The sequence below is a fragment of the Rhea pennata genome, chromosome 25 (assembly GCF_028389875.1).
Source record: "Rhea pennata isolate bPtePen1 chromosome 25, bPtePen1.pri, whole genome shotgun sequence".
NCBI classification, from domain to species: Eukaryota; Metazoa; Chordata; class Aves; order Rheiformes; family Rheidae; genus Rhea; species Rhea pennata.
The window spans coordinates 2,656,635-2,682,452 of NC_084687.1; the positions used below are offsets into that span (position 1 = coordinate 2,656,635).

The window sequence follows — 25,818 nt, forward strand, 5'->3', positions numbered from 1 at the left end:
GAGGTGGTAGGTAGGTTAGTAGACAAGTCCTTATCTCAGTTTTTCAGGCCCATCTCCCTGACTGCTAACCTTGAGGACTAGGAATTGTACTCTGGAAACTCAGAAATTTTGCTTTTCTCTTTTTTGAGCGGATGAATGCACAATGGTTGCCATCTGTAAATTTTCACGTCTGTAAATGAACTGTGAAGAATGCACCTATGGATATGTTCTTCAGCGATCTCCTCCCAAGGGGATGGAACAGCTGCTATGAAGCTCTGCTAGTAGCAGTGTTGCACAAGAAATATCTTTTTCCAAACCTGATAGACTTCTAGATTGGAAAGAGGAGAGGGTGCAGTTTACTTTTCCTTTTAATTTCATGTGGGTGCTGACTTGAATTTTTCTGTACTTTTTCAGGTGCTGGAGAGTCTGGTAAAAGCACCATTGTGAAGCAGATGAAGTAAGTGGAAGTGCAGGCATCTAAACTGCATTTTTGTGCAAGATGAAATAAGTGCGCTTCTGATTTGGCTTGGCAATGATTTTTTTTTTCAGGATTATTCATGAGGATGGCTATTCGGAGGAGGAATGCAAACAGTATAAAGTGGTTGTCTACAGCAATACTATCCAGTCCATTATTGCAATCATAAGAGCCATGGGAAGGCTAAAGATAGACTTTGGGGAAGTTGCCAGAGCTGTAAGTATTTCACTTATTTCCCTTAGTCTGAGCCTGTGCTGTGAATTCTGTTAATGAATCCTGGAAATTCAGTTCATCACACTCATAGTGGAAGCATGTTTGTTATAAGGCCTTTGTGAAAGACCTTTGATCTGTAACGTATTGTCAATATACTGTGTGGATTACTTTACTGAGGTTACAGATGAGAACTTTTAGCAGCTCTGAATGCTCAAAGAGAAAAAAGACCCCCTCCCTTTAAGTCCAAGCTATTTGAATATTTAAGGAAACATTCAGTTTTGGGTTAATTTGCTTGGCCTCTGATGTCAGTGCCCAGAGTGTTTCAAAGCATTGTGCCACTTGGTCTTTAAGCTGAGCCAAATAAATCTTGAACGTGAACTTAGAGGAAAATATGTCATCTACTAAGATTTCTGAGAATTTCTTGTGCTATAGGGCTAATGTACTCAAATCCTGATCAGTCTGTTCTATCTGCTAGTAAAATGCTTGTTTAAGAAATTGCTGATCGCTGTCTCCCTTATGACAGCTGTTGAAGCAAAACACAATTCATCAAAGCTTTAACTCATGATCATCCAAAACTAGCTTTTGATACTGAACTTTTCCCTGCTGCCACAGTATACAATACCTTTCTGTAATAAAGGTTTTTCATTTAAAACTATTTTTTACAGTATAACTTTTTCATTAGCCTCTAATAGAACACAGTCATCCTCCTTAACTATTAGGATTTCAGATGAATTGTGTCATATGCCAGATTACTGAAAGCTTGTATTTCTGATGTGAATGTTGCATGTTACACTGGAGTAGTGATCCCTGGGGTGGTGGTGCTATGAAAGTGGTGTGCGCCACATGCTGTCACCCTTGATCAGCACATCTCACTGCATGGGCTGGAGGAGATGGCTTCTTGCACAGAGCTTGCCTTTCTGGCCAAAGGAGAAAAATAGCTTAATAGTTTGGAGGAGAAGACAAGAATAGTGTGTGTGTGTGAGAGAGAGAGAACACGGTTCCTCAGCGTACTTGCTGCTGCTTCCAGGATGGATGTGGAAGTTAAGCCTCACTGTGTAAAGGTATAAAGGATGTACAACCTTTATAACTTGTTTTGGTTTTCCCCTTCATGCAGGATGATGCCCGCCAGTTGTTTGTGTTAGCTGGAAGTGCAGAGGAAGGTGTGATGACTGCTGAGCTGGCTGGTGTGATTAAGAGGTTATGGAGAGATGGTGGGGTCCAAGCCTGCTTCAGCAGATCAAGAGAATATCAACTTAATGACTCGGCGTCATAGTAAGAAACCGTTACCAGATGCTGATGTTCAAAAAGGACCTGTGTAACTGAAAGCAATATGGGTATTTTCCTGGCAAGGGTGCTCCCCTGAAACTGGTCTGTTTTTTCGCAGGATGAGGTTCTCAAGATCGCTTTGTACTTCACCTGCCTAAAGTCACTCTTATTGTTTCTATTCCCTGTGCGTTCTGCTGGAAAGAATACATTCCTTATTTTGTGACTGGGCAAATCTCTCTTAATGGAAGAACAGTTTCTCCACTCACAGTAAAACAAATTCTTACAGCAGATGATCTATGTGACCTTTGTTTATCCCTACAGAAGGGAGTAATACTCCTGAAACTGAGCTTCTGATTATTTTTTTTTAAAAAAAAAAGAAGAACAAATTGTGATGAGAAATATTTCCAATAGTGGAATCTCCTATTCTGACAAATTGATATTCATGCAGTTCTTGCCTTATCTCTCACTGTTTTTCTATTCCTGTGCCCAAAGCCACTCAGGCAGTGTTACAGGCTAGCTATAAACCTACAAACTGTTCTGTTTGAGAAGCATGCAGCTGGTTAACAGTTGGAAAATTATGACTGCATAAACAGCATGGAGCACTGTAAGCTGCTGCTGGGTAGTTGATGAGACTCTCATCCAGAATGCCTCATCTCTTTCTAAGCAAAAACTTAGTGCAGGGAGAGGAAACTTTCTTTTAATGAGCAAAACAATTGTGTTGTCTATATTCCCCCCCCCCCTTGGTTTCTCTAGAACTAGGGTTTGAAACCCTAGGGATGACTTTGAGGTCAGTTGTGCTTCCTGATGCCCACCTAAAAAAGTCCCTCAATTTGGCCAAGTTCGTATGCTTAAAAAAAAAAAAAATTAGCATGGAAGTGCTTTATAAAGAAACTATAGATGTGTCACAGCTTGCTTATCTACAGGTTCTGTACAGACAATATTTTAACCTGAAAATAAGCAAGAATTTCTATAAAACTGTAACACTTTGGCAGACTGTCATGAGCTTAGATCAAGGTAACTGAGTTGACAACAGGAGGCTTGCTCAGACTCTTGTGTGCCTCTGCATCATGCAAGGCAGAAATTTCAGATTTAAAAGGAAGAAATGGGTACATGAGGAGGGCAATGAATGAGAGAATAGATTTAATGAAAAGATGGTGGCAGAGAAGCAAAGATTAAGGACTTTTCAAGTAAAGGATTGAGGGCAGAAAGCAGAAGTGGAGATGAGATTGGCTTTACGGTCTTCATCTTACAGCTGCCTCCTTAGGCTCCAGCCAAAGTACCCCTTGGCTAGCTTTGAAAGAGTCAGGACCAGGATGAAGGTGACCTGGAAGAAAAAGGACAGAAAGGGGTCAGGTTTGGTAAGAAAAGGGGTAAATATGCTTTAGTGAGTGCTAGCTCGATCCTACTGCCTTTCAAATACTGGATTCCAGAGGCTTTATTTCTGCTCCTAAATATCCACAACCCACCTGTTTTCCATCTCTGGTACTAATGTGTGCAGACAAAAGCACTCTGAAGAGTTATTCTAGTGGGCTGGTATCAAATCTGCACGGCACAGTTCTCTCTAGCCTGTTGATGACCCATGTAGTGTTATTCTGATACATGCCTGATCGAATTTTGCTTCCTGTCCTAAGACCAAATAGCATTAAAGGAGCATTCTTGAAATTCACAGCCATGCAGCTCAGAAGTTAGGAGACGAAGTAAGAGCTCTTCGGTGCAGAGCACAATCCCATAATTTAGTCCTGTTTTCTTTTTTTTCCTCCCCACAGGACATCTGCCTTAGTAGTGTACAGATAAGCTGGCCAAATGAGCATTCAGTTACTATTTTCTTTTGTTTATTTGGTGCTTGGCTCCTGACTTGCCTTATTTTCTGCTGTTCCTCAGTCAGCTCCTGTGTCATGCTTAAAGAGGGTGCACGTCTTACACACATGTGACTAGCATCAGGAGAGAAGCCTGCTAGCTTTTTGCATAATTTGCCTAAGGAAATTCCACTTCCCTATTCCTTTCAATTCCCCTTACAAACAGGACTTAGCATCTCGTAAGTGTGTGTCCTGTTTGAAAGGTCTGGTTTTCTCAACTGAAATTCAGCAGCGCACTTTGTTTCAAGCATGGCTCCTGCTGACTGGCAGCAGCTGAGTGCTGCTCCTCGCTTCAGATCAGACCTCGGGGCCTCTTGCAGGATGCCCAGGAAAAAGAGGAACATATGATGAGCGATCACTTATGAAAAGTAGGTGCCATGACTAACATCGCGCAGCGGCTCGGTGGCGGAGAGCCAAGGCAGCACTCAGGGCAGCACTGATCTCTACTGAAAACTTCTTCCTGCTGTTTGCTGCCTTATCGCACGGCATCAAGCGGCCACGTGGGAGAAGAGAACTAACTGTAACAAGCGTTGTAATGCATATGCGGAGGGCGGGGGTGAGCTCTCAAAGGTGCCTTGAGTCATGATGCTAGTCGGGGTGACGAGTCCTCTAAGCTCTGCGTGTTTCCTCTTGCTTTCTGAGGAACTGAGTAACTTCTGGTCTAGAAGCGCGGATGTTCCAACGCTAGTGTAGATGATCACTTAGCAGCCTACATCAGATCACCATCTTATAATTGTCCCTCTAGCAACTGCTTTGCTTCCTGATGTCATATTTCAAACATCTATATTTTTAACCACACTGCAGCAACTTCCTGTTCCTTGCTTAACTGCCATTTGAGAAAATGACTCTCTGCTTCTGTCTCTAGAATCAGTAGTATGGAGAAACATTTCAAAGTTCATGCACAATTCTTGGTTTAATAGCTACAAAGCACAAAAGACTGATCATGCGGCAGTGTGGATACTTGGGCATGTTACTGTCTTGCACGTTTCTGCAGTTACTTCAATCTGATGCTTGGAAATGTAGGTAAACAGATAATGCTCTTAAAATATCTCGCTTGCTGGTATCACTACTTTTCCAAAGTTAATGCAGGCACCAGTGTGCAGATACTGTAGGTGATTTTTTGTAGGCTCACAGGCAATTAGCATACTTTCTGACAAACTGTTATCTATTCTGGCATATTTTGTCTTGCTCTCATGTGGCAATTTTGGCCTAAATTCTCTGATACTTTTGATGCTGGGTAAAACCTAGATTATTTTTTTTGGAGTTCTTTTTGTGTTTTTTTTCCTGCTCTCTGCTTTCAAGTAGAAGCTTGCAGGGCATTGCCCTCATTTGTATCCTGGCACTTTCTTGTGATTTTTTTTTTTTTTCCCCCTGGAGTAGCATTGCCTTGGGATCACAGCTCATGTTTTAGAAGCAAGCCTTTTCATCTGCAAAAGCCTCTGCTGAAGGCTTGGGGCCTGGTTCACTTGGACCAAATGAGCACTCAAATTAATAAAGGTAATATGCAACATTCCCTCTTCCTGGAGATGCTGCTCTGATACCTTGTTTTCTGCTTTGCTTAATGTCATCATTTGCCAAAATCTAGCTAAGCGTAAAGGGAATGATGAAGCAGACTCCTGTGAAGAAAGTGACTCTCAATATTTAGATGCGGGATTCAGCAGGTCTTCACCTATTTTCTTCTTGATGCAGGGGGACTTGGCTGTAGATGACTAAGTCTCCGTGAGCCGCCAGCCTCTGTGGGAATGCTACGTCGTCACTGCTTGCGTCTTGACTGACCCACGTTCTTTCGATAATCTTTCTTGAAAGCATCGTGTTCAGTGGTGACAAATGGAGACCACCTGGATACCAAACCTGCTGTTTGCCCGCTCGCCTTCGCTCCCTGGCACGGCAGCCGAAGGCAGGCGTCTGTTTGCTGCTCTCCCTCCAGGCCTTAGCGACAGCCCGCCCCCCCCTTCCTCTCTCCTGTAGCTCAGGCTGTGGATAGTTGTTCATAATAAATGCTTTGTATGAATCTTTTAGAGCTTTTTTTGGCCATTTTTTGGCCTTGAAAGCATTTTTTTTCCCCAGCACTTAGAGGAAATAGATGGAATTGTTAGGAAAATACCATTCCAGGGCTTATGTGAGCTTGTGGAGGAGGGGAACTGCATTATCTTCCCCGACTGAATGTTGTCCGTTCCAGCACATCCTTCTGCCGCTGTCAGCATTTCTGAGCAGAGCAGTGAGAAATCGGTCCCTTGGATTATTTTGAAGCTAACAGGTTTTCTGATCATCCTGGAACTGCAAATTCTTGCACATTTAGGAACTGAACTAGTGCCAGGAGTGGCTCAGGATGCCCTGGAAAAGCTTGGGGGGGTCACCAATGCAAACATGAGTTAGGCTTTTTGGTCAATGTTTTTTGTGCTCAAACCATAATTTCTAGGGTGCAAAACCTTTTTGCAAGCTTGTCTTTGCAAGATGGTGTTAAAGCATGGAAAAGTTGGCTTTGTAAACACAGGGATACGAAGTGGGGAGCAAGTGTTGCGGCCTCAGCATGCGAAGGAAATCTGTGGTGGCAAAGGAGGCTGTGAAAGGGGGGTTCAAACTGTGTGGGACGTAGAAAGATTCAGTAAAGTATGAGTTTTCAGCTCTTCAAAGAATATTATGATAAATGTCTTTTAAGCTGTCAAACCTACTGTGGCTGATGTAGCCTGGAACCATGACCCTTGGACCGTGCTCCTTTGTTTTTTCTTCAGGTTCCTCTAAATCTGTGTGGTAGAGAAACTAGCAGGAGTCTGCCGTGGCTGGGCTTTGGGAGCCTGACCTTGTTGGGTGCTGCCATGTGGGCATGATTGCTTCTGCTGCCCACTAAGTCAACTGCCTCCAGCAAGCCGTGGGCAGCCTGAGGAGGCAGTATGCTACATCTGCAGCATGCGTGCTTTGGGTGGCTCTTCTGGTACCAAAAAATCCTCAGTGCCTGGTGTTCCAACCACTTAGGCATCTCCATGGGATCTTGTATTTATTTGTCCTTTGAGTCTCCCTGGAATTAATTTGGCAAAGCATTTTTTTTCTAAGGGAACTTGCAGATACAGCTCTGCTTCGTCTGATGCACCTTGTTCTGCTAATTGGTACACAAGTGTTCGAGCGGCACTTTGCAATTCGTTTGATGGAGGTTGCCTGAGTCCATTCACTCTTCAGTAGGTGCTTAAAAAGACTTAAGTAGAAATTATACCAGTTTCACTGCCCAAACTTCTCGTGCTGAAAGCTGGTGATTACAGACAGATGCTTTACAGCTTCAGCTTGCACATCTATCACTCTAAGTGATTCAGGCTAGCCACGTGGCATTTATCAAAGCCAAGCTGTTAAAAGTTGCCAATTTGGTTTTAGGTAGCACTTACATCTCTTCCATTAGTTTCTGAACAACCATGCCCTAGCACTCACTGTTAATGCTGTTGTTCCTTTATTTTCTTTGCTTTTTGGCTTGTATGTATAGGGTGTGTTTTTTTTATTTTTATTTATTTTTTTTCCCTCCCTCCCCTCAGGAGTATTTTGTTGCTAGGGTGATTGTGGTCTGGTGCACAGATAAAACACATCTCCATCTAGTCTGTGTAGCTAACTAATACTGATAGTAGAAGAGTGGGGGGGAAATGTGTTATTTCCTCAGCAGAAATATTTTTTAACTGATGCAGCTCTTACTAAACTGAAACTAAAATTGGTCCTAAGTATCAGTTATAGGTACTGTGTTTCTGGTCAAAGAGCAGTTTACAAACATGTCAGCCCGCTGAACAGAAGAACAGAGTAAGGGGAATTGGCCCTCTTTGGGCTAAAGCCACTTGCAGGTACCAGCTTTTTTAGAAAAGCCATACTTGCAAGGCGAGCACAGGCAGGAGACTGGAGGGTAGGCTGGATTCTTCTGGGATTCAGAAAATAGGTCAGTGCTCTGCAAATGTCTGCTGACATTCTTGGCCAAAGGAAATGCCTACGTTGAATGCTGAAGCTGATGAAGGGGTGAGGTGTCACTTGCAGTACATTGCCTGCTTGATGGTGTTTAAAGGCAAGTGAAATTTGGGGCTCCTGGCATAGCTTTCAGGTATATGACAGGGAGCGATTCCAGGCTGACGACTGTTTTGTGATAGTCTTTGGGAGGGCAGGCGTTAAACTAGTGTAAAATTGGCAACATCTCACAGCTGTACAATACTGTATCAGATAAAAACATGCCTGGTACTGACAGGGCCCTAGCAGTGAGGGATAACACTGTGGGCAGCTGTGCATGGACGAGGCTGACGCTTGCTTCCAGTCCTTTCAAAATGGAGTTGGATTAAGTAATGCTCTCGTGCTCTGTGGAAGCAGAAGACCTTCACCTTCCCCATAACAGGAAAAAAAAGAGCTCAGCGATGTTGGTTAGAGCAGGATTTATGACTTGGTTGGAGATGATGTATGCCTCTAATGTGTCTGAGAGCCTAACTTCAAAGGGAATGTGCTGAAGCTGGAATTAGTTGGGGGTCTCAGTGGACACACTGCTGCCATGCTGCAGAGAAACAGATTCCTCCCAGCGGCCTTTAGGGGAGCTGGCGTGCTTTGTGTGGCAACCTGGGAGAGGCACACTGGTTTCCAACAGTCTCCTGGAACAGCAAGGCAGCTGTGCTTCGGGTTGTGTTAAGATTATTAAATTTTCAGCTTTAAAAGTGAGCAACTTTCTGCTGTGTCCTCCAGAAAGCTAGGAGTAAGGCGCCTTTGGTTGTTGGCTTGCTGTTGCTGAAGTAGGTGAACGAATCCCCCTGTTCCAAGACTAGTTCTTCACACTTAATTCTTTCTTGCTGTTTCATCTAGTATATTCTTGCCTTTTAAAGCGAGCCACTGGGTTTATTACCTTGTGCTTTGATGTGAAAGACCTTGACTACTTTGAGTTGCCCTGAGAGATACTGGTCTTGGCACGGCTTCTGCATCTGCAGTACCTCTCGTGTTATCCTACGGTTAGACTTTGCTCCCTGACTAGCTAAACCCTACCCAGCATGTGCTGTAAGGTGATTATGAGGAGTGTAGAAAACTCTGGGATAGACTGGGGAGGGAGAAGGAGTGGGTGGGTGTTGGCTTGTTTGAGATCTGTACTGTATGAAGATGAATAAATTTCGTGTTGACTTTCTTCTGCAATTTATAAAAGATTCATAGCAAGCAGGCAGACTAAAAAAAGCGCATCTTGTGTTGTCTCTTGGTTTAGTTACCTAAATGACTTGGATAGAATATCCCAGCCGACCTATATTCCGACTCAGCAGGATGTTCTGCGGACCAGAGTTAAAACTACAGGCATTGTGGAAACTCACTTCACCTTCAAGGACCTGTACTTCAAGTAAGTGAAGGACACTGCTTGTCCCTGTGGACTGCAGTGATTTCTTCAGTGCTTGGTTGTGGTAGGTTCCACACCTGCACTGCAAAACTTCTTGCACTGTTTTAACTGTCCTCCTCACCTCTGTTAAACTCCCTCTCTACTGGCATTGCTCACTGGAGATACCGGTTTGACTTTTGTTTGCCTTCTTCTGTTCTTTTCAGCTGCTTTTATGTGGAATCACAGACACAGGTACTGACTGCTTGTTTACAGGATCAAAAACATACTAAAAGGACACTGACTGCTGGAGTTTTGAGTTTTGAATTTAACCCCTTCCTCTGACGTGGAAGATGGAGTTCTCTCTGAAGGCACAGTCTTAGCACTGGGCTGCATGATGTCCTCTGCAAAGCTTTAGATAACTACTGACTCTTGCTGCAGAGCAGGCCTGGGGCATGCAGAAGTGTGCCAGGGACTGGGTGCCTTTGTGTGATGCTGCAGAGGCTGGGACTTGTCTATTCTTTCTCTCTGCATGCTAAATCCAGTCCCTGAAGGGTTCAGGTATCAAGCCTGGCCTTGGCAGTGTCCCTTAAGTATCACTAATCAAGTTCGTTCTAACCTGTGTAGCAGCTGCTAGCGTGCAGTTTAGCTCTCGTCTCCACTTGATCTGCTCATTAGAAAATCCTCGCTTTGGATCCCAAGCGCGCTCCTGACGTAGAGCCTAGAGCTCCATTTGCTGGGCGTTAGTATTGTGCCAGGTGGAGGTAGGGAAACACAGTGTCTGTCTCGGGCAGGTTATCTTTCTCCATAGCAGTGCTTAAATCTGTTGCTCAAGGCCTTTAAGATTTGCTTGCTTGTTTTGAGCTTGTGTTTGACAACAATTTGAAAGAGCAGTAGCAGCAAAACCTACATGTTGCTTAGAAAACCTGATTTGTTTGCACACTTCTTGGAAGAACGGTAGCATTTTGACTTCTGAACTGCCTAACTTATCAATCGCTTAACCAGAAATGCCTAAGCACTTTGCATCACTGAGCTATTTATGTAGATTCTGGTTAGTCCAGGGGAAACTTGTCTTATGTCGTGATACATTGGGATTAGTACTTCCAGCTGTAGCGTGCTGTGCTCTTTTAAAAGCATCATGTCTGACTAATGGACGAGTGAGCTAGAGGTAGCTGGCATACTCGGTTTAATCAGTTTAACCCTTTGTTTAAAGTGAAGTGGTTGAGCACTCCTAAGCATGTGCCCCTGTTGTGAAGTGGGGAATTGCCCTTTCCCAAGCCTGCCTGGAGTGACTGATCACATGCAGAGCTCGAGACGCGAGGCGTCTCATCTCGGAGGGGTTTGCTCCACAGAGGAAGGCATTAATACATCTTAAACCCTGAAGCTGCCATCTTTCCTGCTACAGAAGTCTTGATGTTAAATCTCAAACACTAATAATAGGCTGAGGTAGCCTTAGTACAACTGTGACTTGAATTTGAATTAGCTTGGAGAAGCTGAGTTGTAAAGGATGCTGTTTCTTTCCAGATGTCTCTGCACCAACAGGAGAGGATAATGGCAAATAATACAAGCTAAGTAAATAGCCTGTAACTTCATATAGATTTTCATTTTTCCTGCTGTAGTCCACTGGGATGGCTTATCTTAAATAGAAGATTGGAGTTAGCTAAGCTGCCCTTCTGGCTCCTTTGTTTGATATGATTAAATTGCATTACTTTTGGCCCACGCTGAAAAGTTTCTCTTGCTTGTCTGTTTGCTCTGATAAGAAATCAATGTTTATGATTTTTCTTAGCTCTTGGATATTGACTTGTATCTGACTTGATTTAATTAAGTCACAGCCCATAGGAACATAGTGAGGAATACTGCTTTTCATCAAAATACTTCAGCTGTAACTTTTCAAAAAACCTGCTTGCATTTCTTTTTTTGGGGGGGGGATTCTTTGTTTTCTAATTCTTCCTGAAGCCTCTAAATTCTCTTTTTTTTTTTTTTTTTTTTAAATATATAAAACTATTGCTTAACCTGATCACTCTTCCTGAGTCCCAGTAGCAGCATGCAGGTAGTATGTTCCAGATAATTCCTTGTCAGACACAGATTTAATTAACTGGAAGAGCTGATGATGAGTAGGTGTTTGGAGTCCAGTCAAGCAAATAGATTGTTGCTAAGGAAATAGGAGACTGAGAACAAAGAAGTATGCCCTGGTGAATCAGCAGACTCCTGGATAGCGATGCAGGTGAACCTCTAGTTCTTCCTGCTGAATTTGTTCTAAAGAAAATATCTGATTTAAAAAAACACTAATGGGAGTTCTCCTGACATACGCCAGACTGGAGGCTTTGAATGGTTGGCCTGTCTTATGGAAGGTTGTGTATCTGTTTTCCCCTATGCCCTGCTTGTTTGACAGTACATAAATAGGTGAGCTTTTTCCATCTCCTGTAAACAGAGTGGGTGCTCGGGAGGGAGGTCTCCATAGCCTCTGAGATCTTCTGCCTCTCCTAGGATGTTTGATGTGGGTGGCCAGCGGTCAGAGCGGAAGAAGTGGATCCACTGCTTTGAAGGTGTGACAGCGATCATCTTCTGTGTGGCCCTCAGTGATTACGACCTCGTCTTGGCCGAGGATGAGGAAATGGTATGTTACTGAGGAGTTTCTAATCCCTGGCTGTGTTGCACTTGGGAGAAGTGAGGTGGAAGCTGGTACAGCCTGTACCCTGCTTGGCGGGGGCTATGTTTGTCTTACTCTATTTGCTTTTTCTGGTTCTTTGAAATGCTGTTACAGGGCAATTGTTTTCTTAAGTGACCTGGCAGGAAAGCTGTAAAGATGAGTACTTTCTTACAGCAGCCTGCAGCATCTTGCCCCAGAAACTGATAAGCGTAATGCAGAAATGAGATTTTTCTCCAGGACTTGTTTACAGGAAGGTATTTTGTGGTGCTGTCACTGCAACAAGTTCCACTAGGCATGAGCACCTCCTTAGAGGAACAAACCCATCCAGTAAAAGGATGGGGAGGCAAGCTGACCTCTGCTCAGGGTCATGGCCACGGTCTTCATGATAAAGTGGCAGCAGCAATGTCTGTGGTACGCGTTTCAGCAGTGACGCTTGACACTTCAGTCTACTGGCTTTTGTAATAAAGCCTGTCTGTTCACCCCACCCCATCCTCCCCTAGTAACTTTGGAATCATGCATTACTGCTTCCATTTTGCTTTTCAGAATCGGATGCATGAGAGTATGAAACTCTTTGACAGCATTTGTAACAACAAATGGTTTACAGACACATCAATCATTCTCTTCTTGAACAAGAAGGACCTGTTTGAAGAAAAGATTAAGAAAAGCCCACTAACGATTTGCTATCCAGAGTACACAGGTAAGGTTGGGCTGACGGAGCTGCATTTTATCTGTATCACCAGGACCAAGAATGAGTCAATTAAAGCCTACACTATCCAAGATAACTTAAAAGCTTGTCATCTTCCTTATTTCTTTAACTCTGTCCCTTGGACTACATCGTAGGGCTGTCCAGTTAGCTGATAGCGCCATTTCTCAGAAGTGATGTGGTCTTGCATGTCTGTGGTCGGGAATGGCATTCTTTCATGTGCTTTATGGCCTGCGGACTATGAGTGGCAGAGACATTAAATAGTATCGCACTTGAGCAAATCAGAGTCGCTCTGCATTTTCTGCATCTCATTAAGACAATACTTTAATTAAACTTCTATTTCAGAGGCTACAAAATGTATCCAGAGCCTAGCTAAGACATATGGTCAGCCTAGTGTATCTGCATTTCCGCAGTAGTCTGTTCTACAGCCTGTCACTGCTGTGGCCTGCACAGGGATGATGCTTTCCTAATTGGTGCTTGAGGCATTTAGATTTTTGAAATGGTCTGTCCTTCAAACCTGTTTATTCCTATCACTTGTCACTTCTGAGGTGAATTGCATGTTTCTAGCATGAAGCTTCATGCAACGTTCCCCTTTAGATCTCCAGATTGTATACAAAGATGTTGATTCCCATCTCTGGGCAGGGAGAAGGTTGGAGTGGGGGGAAATCAGTGCGTTGCTGAAGTGAATGACTTGTCCAAGGTCACTGACCAGGCCAGAAGCTGGGAATAGAACTCAGGTTTGCAAGAAAGGGTTAATGGTAGATTTGGATTTGTAGCTGGATAAGGCAGATGGTTGCAAGCAGCTTAATGTGTACTTAAAAGATCTGTGTCAAAACTCTCTGCTGTGAGCTGCTGGCCAAAGTAAGGGATCTTATCTTTTTCAGGCTCCAACACGTATGAGGAAGCAGCTGCATACATCCAGTGTCAGTTTGAAGATCTGAACCGAAGAAAAGACACCAAGGAGATCTACACGCACTTCACCTGTGCCACTGACACTAAGAACGTGCAGTTTGTGTTTGATGCTGTTACAGATGTTATCATTAAAAACAACCTGAAGGAATGTGGACTCTATTGAGGAGGGCTGTGGGAAGGAGGTAAAAACTGAGCTGCTCGTAAAGTTTAAGCTTTGTGCACCAGCTTGGTCTGACTTTGCCTTGTACCTCACTAATGCTCCGCGTTCTCTTTTCAGTTTTTACGATGCGGCGTTTTGAGAACCAGACTCTTTGCTGCCTCGTGGGGACAGCTGCAAGCATGAACAGGACCAGGGAAACGAAAACAGCATGCAGAATCGTTGCATTCTTTAGCACAATCTTCTGTATTAGGGACCTTTTTATTGATATGGGATGTTGAAGTTAGATCAAAATGGAACAACTGTTAGTGTGACTAGATCATCCTGGCATCGTTTGGATGGCATACTTTCAAATGTGTACAGCTGTTGTGAAGTTGAGGTGCTGGATTCCAGACCTTCAATATGTAGCTTTCTCTTTCTTTGATTAACAAGCCACCACTAGTCTGTTTTTAAGGTTTTTTCCATCAAGAAAACTATAACTTTACTAAATTTTATTTCTTTATTTGCAAACAAATCTTGTTTTAAAAATAAAAACAACAAAAAAATCACTTAACTATGCACATGTGACCAGATCATGCAGAAAGTATTCCTCTTAGCAGGAACTCTTTGTTTTTAACACTTGGTATGGTCAGAATTTAATATTTCAGCAACTGCTTAAAGGATCCTTAGAGCTCTTATGGTGATAGCTTTGGCTCTTTCTGATGTGTACTTCGTTACCATCCTGCTACAAATACCATAAGGCTTTAGAAAGAAGCTTCTGTAGAAAGATAAAGTCTTTTTAGCTTGTAGTTGGGGGGGTGAATGTGGTTTATGCTGATATCCAAATTGAGATCTATACTGGTGTGGTAAGCATAAAGCCAACTTCTTGGTGAATGTGTACCTGGGCTGCATCGGTTGGAGAGATGAAATGCAGAGCTCCAAACTGGATGGAAAATACGTGCTGCTTCAGAGCTAAATCAGCCACTTGGATTCTTGTGCATTTGTGGTCTAAACCAGTGGGCAGTTTTGTAAAGGGTGCACCTCGTTCTGCATTTGCCATGGCCTTTTCTGTTCAGAGACTTCTAAACTGTACTGACAGCATGCCTTTACTTTGTATATGTGGTGCCAAATTCCTGTTTGCCATTGTTTTTACTGTAGTAATGTTCATAACCATCAGTACATTCCTTTGCTGAACCATTGCATTGAGACTCTTTTCCCAGTTTGTCATGTGTACAGTTTCAATCTGTTATAGTTGTTGGCAGTATTAAAATGGTGAGTAAACAGTTTAGCCTTTTCCCTAGTTTATTCTTAACTCTTCCAGAAATATTCTCCCTTTCTGAACTTTGTCAGTCTGTTTGGAGAAAGAAGGTAGGCAGCTCAGTGGAGAGTGGGCGTAATTAACGGGACAGGCTAAGGAAGGTTCCTCTTGCTTTATAATACGTGACTGTTGATGCTGTGTGTGCAGCCAGTTCTGTTGCTCCCAAAGACTTGGGTTGTGCTGGCACAGATAGAAAACAGACATCCAGTCATTCATCAGGATTACTGGCAGATGGTTAGCTTGTTACGTATTAATAGCACAAGTCTTATTTCATCTTTCAAACTTGATGGAAAAATGACTGCTCTGAACATGATGCAAATGTAACCCATCTTCGAAGATGCTTGCCTTGTAATACAGCACTGCAAGAAGGATGCATTTCAGGGATGCTTCTAGGTGTTGTAAATGTCTGCCCCATAGTATTTGTAGAATTTCTAATGTGCAGCAATGTTCAGTAGCTATAAAGAGTGTGTATATTCTGCATTTTTTCCCCAAATTGCCTTGAGCTCTATTGGCTCTAACAGTTTCCTTTTAGACAAACCTTGAGGCTCTACTTCAGCTGCATAGTAATGCGTGGAGGAGTTCACCTTGTCTTTTAAAACAAACTCGTGCAAAGCTCACGTGTAATGGTGGTACACATCAGCACAGCGCTTCCTGACTGCGTGCTGGAGCTGCACTAGAGGCACAGCCTTTCGAGGGTCTGGGCGCATTTATTTTAATTTTTTTTCCCCACTGAGCAGAGAAGGTGCTTTGGCTGCTTGCTGCTCCTAAGCAGGCTCGCTTTTCAGTCAGTGCTGACTTGGCGTGCCTGGCACCTCTGCGTCCATCCGGATCTGGTGCTCAGGAAGCTGCTGGTGGCCCTGCTCTGTGCTGCACATGGGCCCCTGGTTGATCTCAGTGGGGGATCCTTATGTGGAATGTGGCTAAGGGCAAAGAATGTAAAGTATTCCTTGAGTCAAGGTTTCAGATGCAAGGAAGGGGCTTGGAAACAATTGAATGGGCAGTAATGATAGACATCCAGTTCATGCACATTTCTTTTATTTTTTTTCTCCTACAGTTAAATGAAGCTGTATGTGATTCTCTGCAGTAAACACTGAGAAGATACAAGACTTCTAGTCTATAGTAGCAGTACAGTTTTATTTACAAGCAGTAAAGAGAAAATACAGCTGTAAATAGCAGGATGAAAATCTTTCAAATAACCATTTCCTCTTTGTCTGACCCTGTTCCTCTTCTCTAGGTGTGATAAGTTCTGTAGACCCTGATGCATGTGCTCCTTTTTGCCTGCTTCCGTGACTTTACACCTCAAAGTGGTGAAACCATGTGACCAGTGGTCTCAGGAGCTGGCAAACCACTGAGCTGGGATCTGTGCTGCTCCCTAGGATGGTTGAACAGACATAGGGAGAGTGGGAGAGAACAGGTCTGTACAGAGAAAGATGGCTACTAGAAACAGTCCCTCGGCTACTTAAGGCTGTTTAGGGGCAGATTGCACAATTGCAGGGAGCTGCAGTTGTTAACTTTTTTTTTGAAGGGAAAACTTGCTCAGAAATTAACTTAGTCTTGGCTTATTTACAGCAGGGAAAAAAAAAAAAAGTCTTCAACAGACAAACTGAGGATGATTACCAGGAGTGGACTCTTCTTTGTCCCAGCATCCACCTTCCCCAGAAACTCCCAATTCAGTCCAATTAAGCTTTAACATGGAAGAAAATGGATTTGGCCCTGAAGAGGGGGGAAGGGCAGGAGGTTTGCCTTTCTCTGGCTCCTGCAGAAGCATTGCTTTTGGGTTTCCCCTGTGTATGGCTTATTGCACAGCTGCAGCCATGGAAGTACGGAAGTATGATGGCTCAGTATCTGTTCCTCTGGTGATGTACTGAGGACTGCCTTCTCCTTGGTGTGGCAAACCCCTCCAGATCACACTTATAAATACTAATTTTTCAAGTACTGCAGAGAGTAGGGTTTTCTTTCTTAAAAACAAAAAAGTTAGGAAAAAAAGAAAATGGCCATGAAAGAGCAGGAAGTTCAGCTGCAGCCACTTCCTATTTTGGTCTTGAAAGTATGTGGCTTGCTTGGGCTGGTCTTAGAAAAAGTGGGGTCCAAGTAATTTTTTTGCTTAATCCTTTTGGCTCTGCTCAGCAGAATGGTGATGCTAAATAGAAGTCGTATTCTCTTCTAGCAGGAAGGAAGAAAGAAGAGGTGGTTAAATGCTTTCAAACAACACAGCTGAGGTTTTAACTTAAAAGCCTGGCAATCAGAAAGGGTTGTTACAGAGAAGCAAACTTTCAGTGCACAAGATCAGCAATGTTAAATTCATTGCCTTAAATTGTTTGACCCAGGCAGTTAGCAAAAAGCCTGAAAGTAGGGATGGTATAAATATTAAACCTGTTATTCCTGAGCTGGTCAACCTCTGTAGCTTTTGCTGCTGCATGTAACCTTGGGAGAATGCAAGACCTCCCAAGCTGCTGCCTTGACATGGTATTTTTTCCTCTATGCTCAGAGCGAGCACCCTCTCAGTTGGAGACTGCTGAATGCTCTGATTAGAAAGCAGTTTTGTTCACAGCACACAATGCACAGCTCAAGTTGGAGGCCTTTAACTCCCCCTTTCCACCCCCCATCCTCTTGCAGGCCACTTGCGCCTGCGGGGAAGCTGTCTTCCTGCTTGTGTTTTTTCTTGCTTTTCTATTAATGGTCGGGGACAAGGCAAGCTCCTGCAATTGCTCACTTTGCTCCCTGAAAAACAGAAGTACTGAAGCCAGTGGCTGGAAGCTCTTTTGAAAGTGGGGAAGGGGAGAAGAAAGTCCCTGCTGCTTCTCGGGGTAGTGGGCAAATGCATGCTCGGCATGAACGAATAAGAGAATAAACCCTCTAAAAGCCTTGTGTTGACTAGCTAAAAGGCCAGCTGAAGCAGAGTGCTATGGGTAATTCCTGTGCCATCTCCCCACTGCAGCTGGCTATAACTCAAATTAGTCCTTCTAGCCAAGGCCGTGGAGCAGCTTCCTCGACCAGGTTTAAAACTGCTGTGGGCAAACCAGAGTAGCAGAGTGCCAGCGTGGCAACATTTACTGTGTTGTGGCAACACGAGGCCCGGAGATAACGTGGTCCAGCCAGTGCTTGGGTGCAAAATTTGGGCTATAATCTTGTTTTCATCTCTACCAGCAAGGGTGTGAACTGTGTGTGTGTGTGTGGTTTTTTTTCCTCCCCCCCAGGCTGCTTCAAAATAATAAACAGTTAGTGCTCTCCTCTTTGGGAGACTGCACGGGAAGGAGATGGGCAGGAAACCAAACCAAAGCTTTCTGAGCAGGGAGTGCTGACCTCCCACTGGGGCTAGCAGGATCGCAGACAGATTGTTCCTTGCCAGTCCCAGCACACCCTTGATGTTGTTTCTTTGCCCCTAGAGAAGAGATTTCCAGACCGAGACACCTCCCAGTAAAGCCTGGGAGACCGTGTCATGGTAAGGGGGTTCTTGCCCTCAGTAGCAAAACTGTCCGCGGAGCTGGGGCTGGCTGAGGGCTCCGCTGCTCCGTCATTCCCTCCACCATCCCTTCCCCTCCCCTGCTCTTTTTGTGGTTAAAAGAACTGTTTCTTTGTAACCGAAACCCGGCTGTGCTGCCGCTTGTCTCGAAGGAGTACCTGTTGCGCAGATGTTCAGAAGAGACCACAGTCCTTGAGGTTCTCTTTGATGATGACATCTGTGACTGCGTCGAACACGAATTTGACGTTCTGTGTGTCTGTGGCACAGGTCATGTGGCTGTAGATTTCTTTGACGTCTTTTCGCATGTTCAGATCAAGGAATTGGGTCTTGATGTAATTTCCTGCATCTTCGAATGTGTTGGGACCTGTGGAGGGAGGAAGCGATTTGGCTGATAAGATGCTCTGCTTAGGAAGACTACCCTGCCTGTGACCTCTCAAACCTGGGGTACCCGAGCCCCTCTTAATGCTTGCTTTCATGGGTTAAATCTCTGAAATCTGCCCCAGGAGGAGGAGGAAAGCTGGGAATTTCAGGTACTGAAGCACTTGGCTTAAAGGCAGAGAACAGCTAGAGGGGGGAAAAGCCATTTTATCCTGCCTTCAATCCTTCCAAACAGCTTCCAGATGTTGCAGTTAACAGGCATCTTATCCTCCTTTCCCATCTCTAGTGACTTAATTTGATCCTAGCGTAATAGCAGCCTGAGACGCCACATCTGCGTGTCGGCTCCACGTGGCTCCCCGGTGATTACTGCCAGACTGGAGGCGGCAAAGTGCCTTTGATTTTTGGGGGGTCGCAGGGAGAAGGTTCAGGCCAGAAGCATCTTTGCAATTGTCCCCAGGCAGAGAGGGAAGGGGAACCCAACTGACTCACCGTCGTACTCTGGGAAGCAAATGCTGAGATGGACTTTCTTGATCTTCTCCTCGAAGAGGTCCTTTTTGTTGAGGAACAGGATGATGGAGGTGGCGGCGAAGAACTTGTGGTTGCATATGCTGTTGAAGAGGTGCAGGGACTCGTGCATGCGGTTCTGCAAGCAAGTGGACTCGTCAGCGCGAAGCGCTTGCACTCGCTCACCGACCGCTTTTGGCAAGCGCTGCCCAAGGCGGGCCCTGAACGTCATCTTCCCTCGGCCCAAACCCTCCCGTCGCCGAGGCAGAGGTGCTCTCGGCGAGCTTTTCCCGTGCCGAGCGGGCCCGGGCGGCAGGAGGCGAGAGCAGCGCTCTGCGACGCTCCTGTTCCTCGCAGCAGCCGAATCATTGCGGACCGAAAGTGGCTCTCTCTGTCCTCTGCCTGCAGCCCGGGTCTCCCAAGAGGCTGATTTCTCTTGCCTAAGTAAATAGCCCCAAAGCCCTGCTGTGCAAAGGTGTAAAAGCCTCAGATAAGCTCTGGTTGGGCTCGAGGCAGCGGGCACTGCTAAAGCTGTTAAGCATCTCTAGGCAACGTGGAGCTCTGATCCCCGCTGATGGCTCCTAGGCCATTCAGAAATGAAGGCTTAAGTTGATCTTGTTCGGGAGAATAGCTGTAGGAACAGCCCGCAGCAAAGAAACCTCGTGGCCATGTGTCGCAGCTGCTGGGAGAGGGTCAGGGGGAGCTTCCAGCTCGCGCTGTGGCGCTGCAGGAGTTTCTTTACGGACCGTAGCCCTGCGGCATCACAGTGGCTTTGGAAGGGAGCGAGGAAAAGCGGCGCGTGTTTTATAGCGGATGCGCAGTTTCTGACTTGCTGCAGGGGAATCCAGGGGAGGAAGAGGATCCAGCCCAGCCCGAAGCCGTAGCCTGAGTTGAGGTTTTTGCACCCCTCCTGGTAGAGGACAGGCAGGCTGCAGGGACGCTGCGTGCTTTGGAGGTGACGGGGAAGTGTTTTCGCCTTGTCCAACATCCCGTTTCAACAGCTCTTTTGTTTTTTATCAGCTCTTTCGCAAGCAGGGTGCCTGCAGGGTCAGCTGTAGCCAAATCCAGCGTGTTCTGCGTGGGGAGAACCGTAACGAGGAGGAGAGTGCGGCGGAGGGCCTCACGCGGGGCTGCTGCTCTGCGTTCGGGACCGGGGGCGAACGTGCGCGGGGTCGCTCGCCTCGCCTAGCGGCTGGTGGTTCCTATTTGTGTCTCTCTGTCCTCTCCTTCCCCGTGTTTTGGGACACTTTACGAACGCAAGGGGAATTTTCTCAGCCTCGGCTGCTCCATCCTTCCTCTCCTGTTCGCCTTCTGCGTGCTGCTCCGGGGAATCGTCTCCGGGAGGGGGAGGTTCTGCTTTCCGCATCTCTGCTTTCTTTAAGCTGCTTTCCCTGCTGGGTGCGCGCTGCTGGACAAACCTTCCCCGTGAATCCTCCCTCTGCAAGGCGGAGGAGCAGGGGCCCCGCTCGGAGCACCCTGAGCTCGGCACGCCTGGTGAGCCGTGCCGTCCTTCCCCGCGCTGCCGCTCGCCGGGCACAATAGCTGCATCTTATCCCTAGTTTTCTGCCCAGCCACCGCTGATCCGGAGGGCGAAAAGCGCTGCCGCGTGAGGGCTTCCTCGTGCCGCCTTGAGCCGGGCACGGCTGCGCGGTGCCGTGCCTGGAGACGGGAGCTCGCGGTGCCGCAGCTCGAGCTGACCGGCTGCGAGCCGGCTCCCGGCTGGAGCCAGCCTGGGGCCAGGCCGGACCGCGCTGCGCCAGGGCCGGCGGGCTCCCGCCAGCACCGAGCGGGCGGTGGGCTGGTTTCTCTCCCCATCGCAGGATGGTGCTGAGAGATCCTTTCTCTGGTGGTTGCTGCTTGAAGAACGGAGCTGCCAGAGTTATCGCGGCCGTCTGACCCTACTGCTCTGCTGGGCTCAGGTTCTGGTTTGCGGGGGAAGGACCTGGAGTCAGGCCAAAATGCAGATATCGATGGAAACAGCAACAACCTGATTTGCTTTGCCCCTCTGCCCTGGCTCGCCGGGCTTCACTTCCCAGAGATGCCTCCTCCGTGGTGCTCCCAGGTCCCCCCTGCCCTCTCCATCGGCTTCCTCCCACCCTGGGGCCGATCCGCTTCCTTTGGGTTTGTTTGTGTGGTTTTGCTGCGTCTGGAATTTTTCTCTGGTAGGATGGTGGCTCCAGGAGGAGGTTTGGGAGCTGCTTTTCCTTTTGCTGCTTGGAAGGGCTGGGATTTCACCCGCTGCCACCTCTGACGACGGAGGTGGAAGTGATCCAGCTGGGATCACCCAGAGGAGGAACCCGTGCTGCGCGCGGCTGCCCAAGCACAGGGCGTTCGGCGCTCTCCCTCTCCACTCCCCCTCCGGGAGCGCGCAGCTCCTCTCCCCCGGGCTCGCCGCGGGACCTCTGCGGTACGCTATGGGGCTGGCAGAGGGGAGCAGGGCGCACGCTCTCTGCAGGCACCTCCTGCCCCACGACCTACCACTTCGTCGTCCTCCACCAGCACCATGTCGTAGGCGCTCAACGCCCCGCAGAAGATGATGCAGGTCACCCCTTCGAAGCAGTGGATCCACTTTTTGCGCTCCGATCTCTGTCCTCCCACGTCGAACATCCTGCAGAGGGGACGGGGGGACAATGCAGCGACACGGCTGGTCCCACCACCCCGGTGCAGGCTGACCTGGGGGTGGGGATGGGGCCACCATCTCCCTGTCCTCAGCAGCACCATGCGTGCAGAGTCACAGATCATTCCTGACCCAGGGGGAATTGGCAGTCCCCAAACATCACGGAGATGTTTGCTATGTTCATCCTTAACCCCATGCTAGAAGGGCTCCTAGTGCAGGTGATCCACGGTGGAGCCGTTACGGGATTTCCCCTACGTCTCCTCTGTGCACCTCTGTGTTCCCACCATCCACCATAACCCTGTCCTCGCTCCAGCCCCGTTTCTTTGGGGTTTCTTTAATCCCTCCACCTCCAAAGGAGGCATGTGAGGAGGGAGCAAAGGCCCACGGGCATGGCGTCCCGGGGATTTGATACCAGCTGCGACGCCAGCCTGGGAGCATTCCCGCTCACGGTGGGATGTGCAAATCCCTCCCCACCGGGGCCAGCCCGGCGGAGGGCTCCGCAGGACGCGCTGCACCCACCTGAAGTTCAGGTCTTTGACGGAGAACTTGGTCTCGATGATGCCCGTGGTCTTCACTCGGGACCGCAGCACGTCCTGCTCGTTGGGGAGGTAGTCGGGGGCTGTGATCCTGTCCAGCTGGTTCAGGTAGCTGGGGACAACGTGGGGTGGGGGGGGGAGACGTGACGGGACGCCGACGCAAAGCCTCCCCGGCACCGCCGGGGCTGAAGGCCGGCTCCCGGGCGGTGAGACCGCTGGGTGTATTTAGCGCGTGACACAGAGCTGCTCTCACCCCACCCACGGAGCTCAACGGGACCTGGCCGTCCCCGGGGCGGGCGGCCCGGGGCGACCCGCGGGGCGGCCCTCGGCCTGGGATGGGGATCCGCTCTCGGGCGGCAGCACCCCGGGCGCCCGCACTCACTAGGCGGCCGAGTCGTTGAGCTGGTACTCGGCGGCCCTGTCGAAGCAGGCTTGCACCCCGCCGTCCTTCCACAGCTTCTTGATGCAGCTCACGAGCTCGGGGGGCATGGTGCCCTCCTCGATGGAGTCGGCCAGGTTGAAGAGCTGCCGGCCATCGTCCTGCAAGGCAGAGCCCCCCGTCGGCACCTGCAGCACCCCCGTAAGGACCTGGGCGAGGAACCAAAGCCACCCCCCTCCCAGGAGTTTCCTCGCCTTGGGGAGGCCAAAAAGCTTGGTGGACTTCAGCCCCGGAGCTGGGATGGGGGCTGGAGGGGCCAGGGGGCTCCTTGTCCCCGGGGCTCTTCGGTCCAGCCCGAGCAGGCCGGGGGGGGTCCTGGAAGGAAGGAGGGCCGGGGACGCTGCCCTGGGACCGGCACTGACCGCTCGCCCCGCCTCGGCGTAGTCGATGCCCAGCGTGGACATGGCGCGGATGATGGCCAGGATGGATTGCAGGATGTTGCCGTAGATGACGGCCTTGAACTCCATGCACTCCTCTGGTGTGTAGCCGTCCTGATGGATGATCCTGGCGGGACGGAAACGCGGGGCTCAGCCACGGTGGCGGGTGCTTTGCCCCAGCAGCCTGGTGCCTGCCCCCAGCCCCCCTGACTTCAGACCCTCGGGCTCCCCCTGCCCGTCTCGGTGGCCCTGACACGGGGCCACGGCTCCTACTCACTTCATCTGCTTCACGATGGTGCTCTTGCCCGACTCTCCAGCTCCTACGAAAGAGATGGAGCAAACCTCAGCCCCGGGAGGGAAGTGGGTGCCACACACGGACTGCAGCCCTGATGCCGCGGTGATGGGCACTGGAGCTGCTCTCTCCCCTGTCCACCCGCTGCTCCTGCCCTCATCCAGGCCCGCCACCGCGGATCCGGCTTTGCTGTGTGGCCCCGCGTGCAGCGCGGTCTCCTCTCGGCCTCGCTCGTCCCCCTCCCCGATTCCTCCGTGTCGGCAGCATCATTCTCGCGATTCCCTCTCTTCCCCCCTCGCTCCCGGAGCCGGATTGGGGCCACCCGCCGGGGGCTCGTCCCATCCCTGGTGGCTCCGGCGCTCCCGCGTCTCCCGCCCGCCGCAGGCACCGCCGGCCGTCGCTTGGGTGCTTTAAGCGGCTTAAGCCGATACAGGAAGCTGCTTAGAATTAGGGTGCTAATCGCCCTGATCCCGGCGGCCCTGCCGTCACCTGGATAAGCCCCCGCCACTGCTCCCCACGGCCGACCTGCTCGGGGCTGCGTGGTCCCAGCCTGGCACTGGCGGGTCCCGGCAGGGTTTAGGGTTGCTGAGGGCAATGGGCGCCTCCAAGCGCCCCTCGAAGTTGGCTCGAACCCCTCTTAGATGCAGCCCTCCAGGTGGGACCCGAGCGTCCTGGTCTCGCAGCTCCATTGTCCCCACCACCCTGGAACTCATCAGGCTAATGAGAGTCCATCTGGTGCTGCGTGGGGATGGGGAAAGGCAGGGCGAGAGGAGTTGTCCCCACGTCCCCATCCCCCGGCTGCTCGTGCTCCTTGACCATCTCTGGTGGCTCCATCCACCCAGCCTCAATGGGGTCCCTGGTGCCAAGCGGGGCCGTGGGCACGGCTCCCGTGGCCTCCCGGACGTCCCGCTCCTCCGTCCCCTCTGCCCTTACCTAGCAGCAGCAGCTTGACCGTCTTGGCCTCCTTGTCCGCATCCTCCTGGAGCTTCTTCTCCAGCTCCTTGGACCTCTTGGCCATCTCCTTGTCCTCAGCGCTCGCCCCGCTGCCCATGGCCTCGTCTTCGTCACTGAACTCCTCGAGCTCGTCTAGGTCCCCGGGCTCTTCCAGCTCTTCGCGGGGGGTGGAGGGAGCCGGCCGGGAAAGGGGAGCCCCGAAAGGCCGAGGTGGGCGCTGGTGGCCCCTTGGCGCTGGCTGCAGGCTGCCCTCGGTCCTCCCCGGCCGGCTGCTGCCGCGCTCTCTCCCTTAATTCCCCATGGGTAACCCAATTTCTGGGCCTTGGGGGCTTCTTATGCTGCCACGTGACCCCCCCCCTCCTCCGGCATGTGTTGGGGGGGGAGGGGGAATCCAATTAGCAGAGCCCAAGATGGCAACGATTAGGGCTCGGAAAAGAAAGAGCATCTCGGGGAGGCCGGCGGGGCGGGTTACGTAAGGGGGCAGGCAGCGCCCGGCGGTGCCGGCGACCCACGGGGGCCCCGTGCCCCCCGGCTGCGCCGCGAGGGTGGTGGTGGTGGGGGGGTCCCGGGCACCCAGGGGTCCCTCCACCACCCCCCCTCAGCCCCCTATATCCCGGGCTTGCGCCCCGCTGCGCCACGGAGGGGACAGGCGAGTGGATGGACAGACAGACAGACGGACACATGGCCCTCGCCGGCCCCCCGCACTCCTCTTGTTTGCCTGCTCCCGGGGAAGCGGGGCTAATTGTGGCGGGCGTGTAACGAGCCCCCCGTGAGCCGCCGGCCCCTCGCCCTCCTTAAGCGCTTTACCAGGAGATCCCACTGCTGAGCCTTCCTCCTCCTCCTCCTCGGGCTCAGCACCCTCATGGGGCTCAGCACCGCTGCGCCCTGGCCCACAGCTGTTATTGTTCCGGGGCCACAGAAATCTCTGGGCACTGTACTGTTATTTTGGGGGGGTTTATGCTTTTTTTTTTCATGGCCTGTAACCATTTTCCCCACTATTTGCCCCATCTCCCACCTGGTCGTGTCCGTCTGTCCCCCCACACACACTTTGTCACTGTCCCCAGGACTGGAGCCCGGGGACATCCGGTCCCGACTGTCCCAGCACACAAAGCCCCTTCTGAGCCGCTAATGAACTTGGCGCTAACAAGAGGGGTCTAATTAACATACCTCCCCTGCCGGCGGCATCCCGGGGCGGCAGGGGGGACGCGCAGGGGGGGGAGTCTGCTCATAGCCCCTCGTCCCTGCTGTCCTCCTCCACGCACCCCTTCGGTGGCCCTGGGTCCCACCAGCCTGGCCCCAGGGGTGGCACTCGGGGAGGGGGAAGGGGGTGTCACCTCCCTGTCCCCTTCCCCGTGGCACAGGGAGGGCACCCAGGCGGGCAGCGGGGGCTGGCGTAGGGGACAGCCGGGCGCCAGCGTCCCCCGCGTGTGCCGGACACCCCCCCCCCGCACCTC

General features: G+C 49.6%; 3 protein-coding genes across 3 annotated transcripts in view; 1 reads left to right on the plus strand and 2 right to left on the minus strand.

The window, feature by feature from the left end:
* The window catches only part of GNAI3 (G protein subunit alpha i3), a 32,268-nt gene extending 17,494 nt beyond the window's left edge, over nt 1–14,774 (plus strand). Inside the window, exons 2-9 of the mRNA XM_062595225.1 lie at nt 394–436; nt 529–670; nt 1,782–1,939; nt 8,984–9,112; nt 11,573–11,702; nt 12,279–12,432; nt 13,323–13,532; nt 13,628–14,774. Coding sequence (XP_062451209.1) covers nt 394–436; nt 529–670; nt 1,782–1,939; nt 8,984–9,112; nt 11,573–11,702; nt 12,279–12,432; nt 13,323–13,513 — 947 coding nt within the window. The 3' untranslated portion in view covers nt 13,514–13,532; nt 13,628–14,774. The remainder of the gene's footprint in view (nt 1–393; nt 437–528; nt 671–1,781; nt 1,940–8,983; nt 9,113–11,572; nt 11,703–12,278; nt 12,433–13,322; nt 13,533–13,627) is intronic.
* SORT1 (sortilin 1) overlaps nt 1–25,818 on the minus strand; it is a 222,261-nt gene that overhangs the window by 78,116 nt on the left and 118,327 nt on the right. The gene's annotated exons all lie outside the window — the stretch shown is intronic.
* On the minus strand, nt 15,830–25,720 carry GNAT2 (G protein subunit alpha transducin 2). The gene is made up of 9 exons (XM_062595194.1): nt 24,344–25,720; nt 23,396–23,438; nt 23,104–23,245; nt 22,685–22,842; nt 22,286–22,414; nt 21,628–21,757; nt 19,135–19,288; nt 18,426–18,631; nt 15,830–16,967 (listed from the first exon to the last, which is right to left on the minus strand). Exons 1-8 carry the CDS (start codon nt 24,459–24,461, stop codon nt 18,441–18,443), a joined length of 1,065 nt encoding a protein of 354 aa, XP_062451178.1. The 5' UTR covers nt 24,462–25,720; the 3' UTR covers nt 15,830–16,967; nt 18,426–18,440.